At 40.8% G+C, this 14,205-nt stretch overlaps 1 protein-coding gene across 6 annotated transcripts in view; it reads right to left on the bottom strand.

Moving 5' to 3' along the window:
* The window catches only part of diaph2 (diaphanous-related formin 2), a 372,424-nt gene that overhangs the window by 65,637 nt on the left and 292,582 nt on the right, over window positions 1–14,205 (bottom strand). For all 6 annotated transcript variants that reach the window (XM_056382907.1, XM_056382908.1, XM_056382912.1 and 3 more), the window contains one exon: window positions 9,630–9,765. In XM_056382907.1, coding sequence (XP_056238882.1) covers window positions 9,630–9,765 — 136 coding nt within the window. The remainder of the gene's footprint in view (window positions 1–9,629; window positions 9,766–14,205) is intronic.

Below are 14,205 nucleotides of genomic sequence, written 5' to 3'. Positions count from 1 at the left end.
ACACCAAAGGCATGGCATTCCTATAATTATGCAGCAGTGTCAACAAACTCTCTTCATAAATTCAATTTGCTATCTGTCATCTCCTGCATGTTGTGCTGGGGAGAAAAAACATAGTGGATCGATCGAGAACTCAATTTCCGATGGCTCAAATGCAGCCCTCATGATTCATGGGGGAAAAGAGAGACAAATAATTCTTTGAATTTTAAAAAGCTTCTGTCTGGTATGTGTTGGTTTTTAATATAATGGCAAATTATGACATCCTATATGCCACGAGTGAAACTGGTAGCAACAGTGGCATGTTGACTGAAAAGATAAACAGCGAAAGCATACAAAATGATGACATTTATCATAGTCACATGTTTTAATCAATCACATCTACATATCCTCTGAATTTATATAAGCATAGCACTCTCCTCCCTAACCAAATTAGAGTGTTGGACATGAGGAACATCAGGCATAGGAGAGATGTCTATTATCCACTACCATCCACTATCCTTCCAGTAGCCAATCCCTGAGTCTAATTTGCACTGTAATGAGATCTAATGAGAGCTTACAGGCCTTGTGCTTGATGAATTGAAACCACTGTGAAAGAGGAACACAGTGAGAGTTTAACCTCACCCCAGTCGCCCTCCATGACTCCAGTGGATAAGATGAGAAAGAACAGGAAGAATGAAGAGGAGAGCAACAACTCGCTCCCAGTTTTTTTTTTTTTTTTTTTTTTGCTTGCTGCGGATTGTTTTTGAACACATTTGAGCCCATCTGTTCCCCCACAGAAAGTCACCTGTGCAATTAACCTGGACCATTAGCCGTGAAACAAAGGCCTCAGTGGAGGGAGGAAGGTGCTGCTTTATGGCCAGGTGGAGAGGCAACAGCCACACTTTCTTTTAATCTCATCTCTCTTGTTCTACTCTCACTTGTATGCACCTGGTTTTGTGTTACTTTCACACCTGAATTCTGGCTTAGCTACCTACACATACACAACCACCTGCATTACTCAGCACCCCCCTCCTTTTAGCGCTCTGCTGTCTACTCTCCTACTGTCTGGCTTTGAGCAAAGTCACCCCTTCCCCTCGCCCTCCTTCCCTGCAGTCGCAGTAGCTCCTAAGACCCAGGCAGCCAGAGACCATTACTGCCACAGAGAACACAAGTGCCTGAAGGACAGCAGTCGTGCACCTGTTTGATGTCTTTCCTTTGTTTTTCCCTCTATTCCTTCTCCCTGCATCTCCCTGCAGTCCAACCACCCAACCCTGACAAAAGCTTTGACACAATGACCCAAGAAACATTTCAGACAGTCCCCAGTCTTTAATTTGTAGGTATGTGTGTGTGCATGTTTAGTAGTCCACTTGTGAAACGAGAGGAGGAAAAGGGGGAAAGGAAGGGTAAAATGGCTAATAAAAAAGACAGATTTGCCTGCTGATTAATCTGGATAGTTTTACTGTAACAATTTGATGACCAAACCCTCTCATGTCCTCCCTAACTCAATTAGGGATGCTCCCGCAACCCTCCACTCCAGGGAGAATTGCAGTGTAGCTACTACTTTGCTCATGCTGCGAGCCCCTGTGTGGCGCCAGGGTCAGCAGGAGGGAGGAAGGGAAAATGTGGAGAGAGGGAAGAATGTTCTCAAGATGGGAAGGGTGGGTGGAAGGTGAGAGGTGTATTGTGTTTGACATGCATGTAGTAGAGTGTTGGAGCTAGGCTGGCCTGGTCACTGCGGGCCTGATCCCATAGCCTGAAAGAGAGAGAGATGTCCTGACTGCAAGAGACTGGGAGAAACGTGGAGAGAAGTTGGATGTCGACAAGGGAGAGATGAAAGTGGATTAGTCGCCGTGGCGATTTGCATTCTGTGGTGGAACGAAAGCCCCTGTGATGCCCCGAATAGCTGGATTCATGAATAAGTAAACAAACAAAAACAAAAATAAACCCTCCATCTGGATGGATGCTGCCAGGGCCCAAGTGAGAAACAGTAGGGGGGAGGTTGGGAGATGGGAAGGGCGAAGAGAGATGCTTGCAACATAGCAGTCACCACACTCTGCTTCCTCCACTATCATTTACTTCTATGCCTGCGGGCCCCCCCCAGTTACCATATTGCTATCACTATCAATCCACTGCTTTTGGCTAGTTTGCCCAGTAACACCATCAACACACAAGGGAGAGCTCCAACCAAACACTGACAGATGTTAAGTTGACATACTTTCTCTGAGCCACATGGGGTCAACATGTCAGGGTGCCAGGAGGGCCATGGAAGCCTGTCCTCACAGAAGAGTAGACCACTACTGCCCCTTTTCCATAGGCTTGGTATTACTGAATTTAGCAATATGCTAGACCTTGACCCATGTGCATTTTCTCTGTGACCTCACAGCAAGGGATAACTGTTGATGGTGTCTGCTGATAAGCTAGCTATCACTGTAAACCGATCAAAATATGTTTCTATGTCAACTTCCAGTAGTTTTGCTGCACCTAAGTAACGCATTCCAACACATTACACAAGCTAACAACATCTTTTACTGTGCTGTTGGCCGCAGGGACAAGAACAGCCTTTAACTATTAGTGCCAATGCCAACATCATCATGGTTGCTTGTGTATATGGCAAGGCATCATAACAGTGCAAAGCAGTGTTAATACCAGGGTCACATAAATGAATCAGGTTATTAATATGAAAGGGACATCAATGGGACTTTGGAATGCATTAGTATATTGAGATGCTATAAACATTTTGGGTTTCGTCCATCTAGCACAGTGTAGATTCCCAATTTTAAACGAATGGCACATTTGGATCGTGGAGTTTTGGAATCCAGATCAAGATAACATCTGAACCAAACCCCACATGGGCTGTTTGCATCAGTGAAAGGCGGTGCTGTCTGGGGAAGTTAAATGGATTTGACAATGGGATTTGATGGTCTTTGTAGTGAGGGTAATTAGGTTTGATTGACTGTAAAGTGACTGTTGAGGTCCAGATCTGGGAGGGGAAATGATCAGACACTTGAACCACCCACAAATGAATGAGATTCAACTGTGCCTGAGCTAATTTCACTAAGGAGAAGAACATTTACGAAAGCAATGAGAGAGGGAAAAGTACAAGGCAGGATAAGCATAGTGAGTATGTGTGTGTGACACACTGAAAGAGAGACACACAGGGACACAGAGGGAATTAGAGAGAACAAACAGGAAAGACAGAGATATCTGATGCATGTCTCACTTCCTTGATTGTGGCCTTAACTAAATTAAGTTAAAGGTAAAAGATAAAAGTGATTAAAAGCTTTAAGGTGCAATTTAATCTGTGTCTTCTGTCTTTGTCCTGATACAAAAGAAGCTGCCACAAAATAAAATCAAGTAATATAGTAAGTATAGTATCGTATAGTATAGTATAGTATAGTATAGTATAGTATAGTATAGATAATCAAATTTACAATTTATTGCAATAAGACAGACTAAAATGTAGGACTATTCCCTGGTGTTGCCTTCAATTGCTAATGAACTATGGCATTTATCATAGGATATTAAAGTGCTTCATATGAAGCCGGGCTTGTTTTCCTAATGCTGACATTTATTTATAGATGTGCACCTTAAATATTATAATCTGAGAGGATGAGTACTCACCCTCACTTACAAAATGTAATTTTGCATTCAATCAGACACATTTAATCCTTGCATGTCATTTGTTTATGCGTAATTCTCCTTTTCTACATATCACTATTCATGGCACTTGCTACTATAGGCGTTAGTTGAGATGCAGTGAGCCATATTCTGTGTGCCATCATCGCCTTGAGGCAGATTCTGATTTCGACTGGCGATATAGCACAATCTAATATGCTGTTATTTATTAGAATGGGTGTATGACAGCAGATAATCCGCGTGCCCTTGTTCCTGTCTTTCAAGGTAATGATGGAATTCACCAATCCATACTCAGAGGAGTTTCAGAGCATGTCTTGCACTTCCTGCACTCTAGATCAACACAGCTCAAATGCAAAGTCAAAGAAAAAAGAAAAAAAAGGCAATTTGCCCAGAGTTTGGTATTAAAATCCATATGCAGATGTGGTAAAAGATCCTTCATTTTTATCACTCTTCAGAAACTAGACACATTTAACCAGACATGGGAGCAATCAGTGGCATGACAAAGAAATGACACTTTAGGGAATAAACAGGCAGCAAATTCAGAAGCCTTATACCATATATCATCATTACATTCTGGAAAGGTCTGTCCTTGTTCGTTACAGTCCATATCAAATATGAAGGTCAGCTTTAGCTCCCTAATACTGGCTTCATTTCCCAAGCTAAGCTGCAGAATAGTGAGAATCTCTTTCAGAAACGTTTCTTATCTACTTGGGTTTCTGACCTTGACGTCTCTACAAGCTATCTCACCTGGTAATATTGTTTGCCACATCTGCTGTGCTGTGGAGACACTATGCAAACTTAGAGAGCTAACCTGTCCACCCCACCGCTGCCTGTCAGTGCTTGTCTATGATCACCTCACTGGCACTGCTGCGACGCAGGTATGCACTGGCCTACCGGCAGCTGTCAGTGTCACACAAAGCCATCAATCCACATCTCTGCCACTGTCATTCCTGACAGGGCTCCGCCAGCCACAACCAGTCAGCCAGCTGCACAAAAACATGTCAATTTAGTTTAGCATGCCACACTAATAGATTCTTGAATTTGAAAAAAAATGTGCTTCGGTAAACAAAATAAGAAAAATACTTTCTCAACTTTGTCTTTAAGGAAAACTGCAAGAAGAGGAAGAAATCTTATCTTAATGTTCTCCATAAGCCTAACAAATGCTACATGTGTCTTGTCTAAAATCCACTTTAAAAGTCAATCTGTATTAGGATGTAGAGTGAAGGTGAGGCATATGCAGAATACTGACATGTACAAAAAATATTAAAGCCTACAAACACTGCAGTCTGAAATCCAGTCAAAGCCCACACTAACTTATTTTGCTCGTATTTAATAAATGGAATGTTTTTTTTGAAACAAACCCATTTTTATTTATGTAAACATATACTAGTTCATCCTCAAAGTGTGAAAGGTTGACAAGGAGGATGCATAAATAGAAGCTGCAGGCCCATCATTGTCAACATGCCAACTGCTCTCTGCAGAGAATCATAGAGACATGGAGACCTCATTCTAGCAGGCCTAGCAGGCTGAACAGAAAAAAGCCTTTGGAAAAGAAGGAAAGGAGGACACACAATAATTATAAAATGTATTGAAAATGAAAAAGATATGGAACCACCATTCGAGGATCAGCTCATAATTAACAATAAACCATCCGCTGCAAGCAGGTTTTAAAACTATTGGCCATCTTGCTTAATATCTGTGACTGTGTCCCTTAAAATCATTCAGAATTATGTCTATTACTAATGGGCTCTGTAATTTTAAAACATAGTGATGGAATATGTGGTATACACAACTTCTAGCTGTCGTGTGAGGAAAGATAACTTTATCTAAGATTGTAATAATGTGTGTTCAATAGTTGTATTAGCAATACACAGTGAAAAAAAAAGAAATACAATTTTTTTTCCATTTTAATATTCCAACCGAGCAACCCGATGTATAGGTCTGCATTCTGCTGGCGTCTGCAAGCTGTTGCTAGAATGGATGGATGAGGGTGAGTCGGCTCTAATTTATATAGTAAAAAAAATGATCACTTTGCAGGTAAAACTTAATCACAAAGACAGCATCTGTGGAGCCTCTGCCTGTGTTTTGAGGGTTTTGATAATACTATCTAGAAGAATTTCAGTAATTGATTTTCGAAAAAGTTAGTTTTCAAATCAGATCATTCTATTTTGAGACCTAAGATTACCTAGGAAAAGTGTTTCTTATACATTAGTCCAGTTGGATTACACTTAGTGTGTGTAGTCAACTGAGATAGCAGGCCGTTGGTCGACTCATAAAAAGGTCTTGTAAAGCTTGAAGGCTACAACCAATATGCTCCTACACTTGATGGTCCTCAGACTGGCAATAAAAATGTTTTTCAGAGGCTCATATGGGGAGTGGGACTGTTACACAAGCTACTGCAACTATTCACATACTGAAAACCATACTACATAAAGTAGGTCTGTGAAAGGTTGACAGAAAACATGTAAAACACAAAGTTCTTCACCATTTCTCTGTGCCACTTGGGAGAAATGCCTGGACTAAATAAAATGTTCAAATAACTTTTTTTTTGTTCCTGGTGGTTTGTTTATTACTATGCGCCCTATGCCAAGCTGCATTGTGCTCAAAGCGGCATGTGCGCTTTCCGGCTCTGTTCAAAGCTTAGTGGATTTGACTAGGGTACACAGTTGACATGTGGGTGCAGACACTTGCCCCAGATGGGGGCACTGACCCTGGTGATGCCAGCCGAGTAGGCGGCCACAGGGGCCTGCTAGTCCACACAAATGCCTTGGAGAAAGAAAGTCCAGATGCTCTACCATGCTCTGGCTCTTGACACTCTCGACATGTTGCTTGTGACATTGTTTTATAGGCCACAATAAAATATATCCTGCTGTGATGAACCATCGTCCCCTGTTTTAGACAGAAGCATTAGTTTGGGTTTATTCTACAGTGATCAACTGTTATTTCCAGTGAAGTAAAGCAATTTTGTAAATGTTGAACATCTGGTCAGTTCAAGAGAGTATGGAAATCCACTTAGAGCAAATTAAAACAAATGGGGTGACTCGGTAATGATTTCATAAGCAATTAGGATTCCTAATACTTCACAAGGAAAACACGTTTAGCTCTGCACTTGTCTCATCTATCAATCATGCTTGTTGAAGAAGTGTGCATGTCAGATAGCATAATCTCAAGTTTTATCAACAGGGACATGGGGAAAAAAGATTTTTTTTCTAATCAGCTTCCTAAAAGCATTTGTCTGTTTCCCCTCCCCCATCCTGGTGCCATCCTGGCAAAAGCTAAATGAATTAAACTCTCATTAAATATGCATTTCATTGTTAATCATTTGCAAGCGGAGAGGATTAGGTCACAATTTGTGAAATGACAAAAAAAATCAATCCTATCTTAAAAATAGCCTCTTGAAATTGCATTAAACACAATACTATGATCCATCAGTCAGTATTTTAAACAATAAAATTAATAAATCAGTTAATCTATAAAACAGATAAGATACTGACCTGTACATAACTCTCATAATAAAATGACCATATGCTAACTCCATCTGTTCATGCTAATGGATTTGTAAACAGAGAAAATACTATATTCAGGTCAACCATTCATTATTTCTATCAATGTTAACTCTATCTATCTGTCTATCTATCTGTCTGTCTGTCTGTCTGTCTGTCTGTCACTAAGGCTAGAACTAACATAATGCAGACAAGAGTAGTTATATCAAACTAGAGATCTACTTTAGCGAATCAATTTGCCTTTCAACCTTTAAAATGCTAAATTAATGCGCAAAATGTTTGGACATGATTAATTAATTGTAGGAGGAATTAAACACGCCTCTCTCCCGCACACTACCTTATTTTCATCAACCTTCACAGAAAACACAGCAGGCGCTCAGGATGAAATACTGATGTCAAAAGTCTCCTCTAATATCAAATTCCTCAAAATATCTGAAGCACATATAGAATTTTAGAATAGAATGAGAGAGAGGAGCCAAGACTCAAGCCAAGGCTGTCAACTGGAGAGGAACAGAGGCCGCCTTGCATTTGTATGTCTCCGCCATCCAGTCAAGTTTCAGTTTACATCCATGGCTGTCCAGACTCATATAATATATTAGGTGAAGAGTTTAAAGGAATTTTAATAAAAGATATTAAGTGTATTTTGTAATAATTAGCATATGAATTCTTGAGTTATGGCCCAAAAAATATTTTGGGAGGTTATGGTGACCTTACCATTGGACCACCAAACACTTATCAATTCATTCTTGAGTCCAAGTGAACGTTTGTGCCAAATTTGAAGAAATTCCTTCAAGGCGTTCATGAGATATTGTGTTCACGAGAATGGGACAGACAAACGGGCAACCTAAAAAAAAAATAAGAACTGAGTGTATTTAATCATAATTACCGTATGAATTCTTGAGTTATGGCCAAAAACATGTTTTCTGAGGTCACAGCTGTGGTCGGCACGGAGGCATAATAAAGATGTGCAACAAGAAAACACTAAATATCCTGCTATGTGTGTTCCAACAGAACAGCTTAAAGAGAAACTGAGTGAGAACACAAGGGCAGAACACCAAGCTGCTGTAACCTCCAACCTCCTCCTGGCTTAAGTTCAGCTTCCCATTCACAGGATGCATTTAAAGAGCTCTGTATTTGATTGTCCTCTGATTTCATTTCACATGGAGACAAGTTAGTACACAAAAAGGAACTATTCAAGGTTTAATGAAAATGTTTAGTCAATGCAGGTAAGAACCTTGACAGGTGAAAAAGCAGCCTGGGTTTAGCACATCAAGTGTGTATTTCATAACTGCCAAGGTCATTGTGACCGCGACAGTCCAACAAGGTAGGAGTGGGTTGGAGGACGATCCCCACTATCTCCAAAGCTGCAGGCAACGTTGCCCGTGTCATCCTAATGTTTTATTCATACAAGTCATATTATGGCATTCAGAAACTGAGATCAAAATCTGCTCTGGCAGAAATATTTAATATCATACCTACTTCTCTACCCTTCTCCATCTGGTTAGCCAGAATGAGAGAGAGGGGTAGACAGCCTCCTTCAGCTCAGCCATGTTGGATTATTAAAAGTGAAGCTTTCAAAGAGGTCACTGCTCAGGGAAAAAAGAAAAACTGTAGCATGCATCAATTATCTAGCAGAGTTTGTGGCATACTGAAGACTGTCTTGTCACATTTCCCAATATGGCTGAGCTACAGAGAGGTCTTTGGCTAGTGCTGACATTTAGAAGCTGGTGAATTGTGAAAATCCCAGTCTGTTTGTCAAAAAAATGGACAAAAGACCATAATGACTGCTTGCAAAGTCCCTTCAGGCTTGAAATTCCTTCTCAATGTCATTGGCATAACTAGACACAGGCATCCAGCTCTGTTGCTCTAATTTTTCATGTCTGGACAACTGCAACTTACTCTGATCAATACATGGTTTACTGGTATCGCTGGAGGACAATAGAGCAATTCCAATGATTCACGACAACAAATATAGCACACTGCCTGCAAACTTCTCACACTGGAGGAATGATCATTTTCTGTCCTATTCCTTGCACATGACCAGTGACACCCCGATTTCCTATCTTTACGTATGACCTACATCTTGCCAGTTGTATGAGCTCAAAGTATTTGTATTTATTTAAAACTGCATTCCAAAACTTCTAAATTGTAATGTGGTATATATTGCTTAAAACATGTTAAATGTTTAGAAATACATGTAGTGTATAGTGTAGAAGAGAATGTTTCTGTCTATGCGAGCAAATCTACCATGGAAAAAACAAGATAAAAGTAGCATAATCTGTCTGTTGTTTGGAAGCATTGTATCTGTATGGGCTATGGGAGTAAGTATAAGATTCCCTCACAGCTGAAAAAGACGACTCCCCCATTCCTACGCATTATTCTCCTTCTGAGTTTGAATCTGTGTGAAGCACAATTCCATGAAACCCCCTTTCTATCCTCCTGTTCTCCTCCTGCTAACTCCCCACCTGCCTCCCCGTCTCTGTGTCTGTGGTGGCACGGGGAGAAGTGGCATACCTTTGTTCATGTCAATCAGCTGCTTCTTCTTCTGCTGGCGCTCCTGCTTCTCGCGCTCTGCTTTCTCCTTCGCCAGCTTGGCTCTCTTGATCTTCTCCTCCATCTCCCTCTTCTTGTGGTTCTCCTTCACTGCTTCCTGATGAGGCGCACACACACACACACACACGCACGCACGCACGCACGCACGCACGCACACACACACACAAGCGCACACAGACAGATAAAATCAGAATCTGGCTCCTGCCACCTCCACTCTTTTAGTGTCTTCGCTACTGTATAGTGTTCAGAAGCAGCAGCATGCCATCAGCAAATTCTTATTCAGAGAAGGGTTTGATAGTTAGAGATAGGCTGCTGGAATAAACAACATATCATGTCTTGTGTATGGGTATTTTTTTTAATACAAGCCTATTTGTCTGTAAGGCTTTGGCAGTACTTTACATATTTTCAATAACACAGAGTTGATTCATTGTCAATAATACAGGATATATATATATATATATATATATATATATATATATATATATATACACACACATATACACACATACACACACACACACACACACACACACACACATATATATATACATATATATATATACTATATAAAGCTTGATGATCATCACACATATGAACCATGCTAGTGTATTTCCTTTGACAATATAAGGAAGCCACTGCATGAGAAAAAGAAAAAATGCAACAGCAGTGTGCCTGTCTCTGAGGAGGGAGAAAGAGATATCATCCTTGTCTTCCTTCGTGACCAGCTGAAATGTCAGGAAAGAGTCAGAGAAAGAGAGATAATCAACGGTACGGATTCAGCCTTTACAAATGTGTCAGTTTGTTCTCGTGCTGCCGAGAGAAGGGAGGAAGATGCAACCGTGTGACCTTTGGGGGACAACAAAATGTTCTCTTATCCCAGGCCTGTGGCGCAGCCCTTGACAGGACCTATCATAGGTGTTAGTGTATGTGTGTGAGAGGTTACACTCTCTGTGTATACATGCATATAAGCCTGCCTACACTGGAGTCCATCATTGTGGTTCTGCTCATCTATGGTATTCCCCCTTATTTATGTATGCTAGTGTGTGTGTGTGTGTGTGTGTGTGTGTGTGTGTGTGTGTGTGTGTGTGTGTGTGTGTGTGTGTGTGTGTGTGCATGCGCGTGTGTCAGTAAGTGAAGGCATGGCCCTGTCTGTGCACTGATATAATAAGTGGCGACAGTAGGCCCCCCCCGTCAAATGCCCCTGTGGTCCTGATGTGTGTGTGTCATGTTGGCAGCTAAGACTGAGGGATTACGGGGATTGTGGGGAAGGAACAAGGAAAGAGCAGCTCATCATGCCAGTCAATAGTAGAGCTTTGCTCCATGTCCAAGGACACAAGCCCTCATTGTCACTGTCTCCTTGTTGGATGACAAGGGCAATGAGTGACAAAGAGGGAGAGGCAGAATGTGGGGTAATGGAGAAGTCGAGTGATAGAAAGAATCATGATAGAGAGACAAAAGCAAGTGTGAGTGAATGAATCTTTGTGTTATGTGCCTTATGAAAACATAAGAGGAGATGTTTTGTTTCTTCAGCTGCTATAAGTTAGTGAAAACACCCAAAAAACAACATTCATTTTACTGCTTTATCAAGGTTGTGTGAATGATTCAGCTATGCTCCACAGGGGGTATTGATTGTGTTGCAGTCTGCTGCAGTTTTGAATCAGAGTGGTTGAGAGCTGCGGTTTATATTCAGTAATGAAACAGTTAACTGGTGCATTTTGTTTAAGTGATGGGCAGCACTGGCAGAATGAATCCAATTGATTTCAGTCCTCGTCCTCTGACAGGATTCAATTCATTTTGGAAGTAATAATACTGCATTGCTCAACATGTACAGCATAAGTTGGAAGATAAATTATGCAGATTACAAATAAAATCCTGCCGGCAAAACTTATTTTAAACAAACAACTAATTTTGACTGCAAACATGATTATGCAACGTAATTATGTTGTTCTAATCAAACAGCACCACTAATTACCGTAGTAACAAATATGTTTTCACTGTTCTCTTATTTTTTCCTTTACCATTCCTTTTGACGGCCTCTGTTTGGCTGTTGGCAACAACTGATTGTATCAGGTCTAATTTTCTTGGTAACTCTGCATATTGTAGGAGGACATACAGGAGAAAATCCTCATGACATGTGTTTTCAAAAATAGTCTTTAGTGCAGAGAACCAGATTTAAACTTCATCGGAAGACAGGAGAAAAGATCTTGTTTGTCATGAATCTGCTGGCGGTTGGAGAAATGTTTAGACAAATCTATACATCTCGTTTTGTCTCTTGAGTACTCTCATCTACTCAAGATCAAACATCAAATATGATTTGTGACCATGGAAACAGGTTATTTTTGGGCTTTGCATTAAATCATCAGTCCCTCGATGATGAAGATCATCACTATGGTTATAGTGCCACTCAGTGAGAGCTCAATTATTTATTTAAATGAAAACAATCTACACAAACTTTAATATTCTAATTGAGGTGAAGAATATAGAAATATATGATATACATTTGATCCCATTGACAGGGACATCTGAGTCCACCAGGTGAAGAACATATTATGCAAGAAATCAAATAAATTGTATGCGTTATCATTTTTATGACATTTAATTTAGTCAGTTTAGTCTTCAGTGAACTGAACTTGATTAAGTGTCTTAAGTACTCAGCTTCAGTTAAGTGATAACAGCTAGTCATTTTATTTGTTTCTCAGTTACTAAAGGTGATATCTTTGCATAAAGTAGAAGAAATGTTGAAAAGAACAAAGAAAAAGATTCACACTCACTCACTTTTACTGATGGCTAGGAAGTATTGTCATGCAGTAAGGCACAATAGGGAGGATTTTGGTAGCAATCCAAATAATAAAATTCAAGCATGTTCTTCAACAAGGTTTGAAACCAGCAAGGTAAAGATAGTCATCTAAGTTTAGCAGCAGGACCTCAAACTGACTGAGGTCTAAGGTTTTTCCTCCATGATTATCAACCACGATAGACGGTGTCCTTTCTGGCCTGGTTTCTGCCTAATAACCCTCAAACAAAACAAATCCTAATGTCCAGGGGCTATGTTTATGACTGGCTCTGTGCCCTGAACCCCTCTGGTGAAAAGCAGGAAAATGTGATGCAGGTAGCTGAATGCATATTGTTCAGGAGGGGTATGTAAATTAAGAGTGAGAATCTTTAAATTCTCAGAGAGAAAACAGAATGTTTTACATTTTAGCACATTTTTGCAAGGCAGGTTTGTCAACTATCGTAGCGGCACGTTCTTGCTCAGACGCCATGAGACAAAGTGAGAGTATGTCACACTCATGGCCTCCAGTGTGCCTAAGATGGAGATTATAAATACTCCTTTATCTATACCTGGCTAGAAAACTGAATGCCATGGGCCCACAGGGCCAATCTACCAACAAGGGCCAGGCAGCATTTTCCCTTTTCAGGTCTGTTCTTTCAATAATTCATGAAATGTGTTTGCTGTTCTTCCTTGACCCTGCACAACACAATACATCTCCCACAGCATGGCTCCCCTCCCATGCATACAAGTATGCCAGTCCAATGAGGGAGCAATGAGTATTTCCAACTGCTCAGTTGCACCAGTGATCTCACACAGAGAGTGTCACTGCTATATCTCATTTGAATTTTACAAACACTACAGCGCCTGGGCTTTAAGCAGCAAATGTGTTTATTAGCCATCTGTTACACTGTGTGCCAGGGTGTTGGGGGGGGGGGGGGGGAGTGGCTTCAAGAAGTTATAAATTACAGATTGTGAGACTTCTGCTCTGTGGTATAGATGTATTCCCATATTGATAGGTGACCTCCAAAATCTGGTGCAATGATTTTAATAACTGTGTCATTCCAGTGTAAGTAAAAATACTGAGGAAACATGACAGTGATTTAGCAAGAAGGTGGGGAGAGTGGCACTGTCAGAGCATCATCTTCAGCATGAGCAGCATGATTATGATAATTTGTCACATTGTGAAGGAATTAGCGAGCTTTAGAAATATCAAATGGGCTCAAAAGTGGACAAATGCAGAGGCCCCCCCCCCAACACACACACACACACACACACACACACACACCACACACACACACACACACACACACACACACACACACACACACACACACACACACACACACACACACACACACACACAAACACACAAACACACACGCACACACAAATCATCATTCCAATCTTAGATGCTCTATCTTGCTACTCTGCGAACCCGGTCTGGGTCTTTTGGTCTTATTAGAAAGTGACTCAATCAACAAGGAAGACTGTTAGCTCATCCCAGCCCATCTGCTGCGCTTTGATAACTCATTAATGGAAAAATCCTCATCCCCCATGCTCCTGGTCAGGATTACACATACAGACCCTGCGATTGCATTTCACTCATACTCTATTTCAGAATATGGCAGCAGCATTAAATTAACAAATTGTTGGACTCTTCGAATACTGACTCCATGTGCTGAAATCAAATAATATTTCATTGGCCACAGAAAAAAAAGAGAATGGGACGAGAGAGAGGGAGAGAAAGAGAATGAAACAGAAGGA

This window comes from Seriola aureovittata, chromosome 8 (assembly GCF_021018895.1).
Source record: "Seriola aureovittata isolate HTS-2021-v1 ecotype China chromosome 8, ASM2101889v1, whole genome shotgun sequence".
Classification (NCBI taxonomy): Eukaryota; Metazoa; Chordata; class Actinopteri; order Carangiformes; family Carangidae; genus Seriola; species Seriola aureovittata.
The sequence above is the reverse complement of the archived record's forward strand: the minus strand, read 5'-3'. Positions and strand labels throughout refer to the sequence as shown.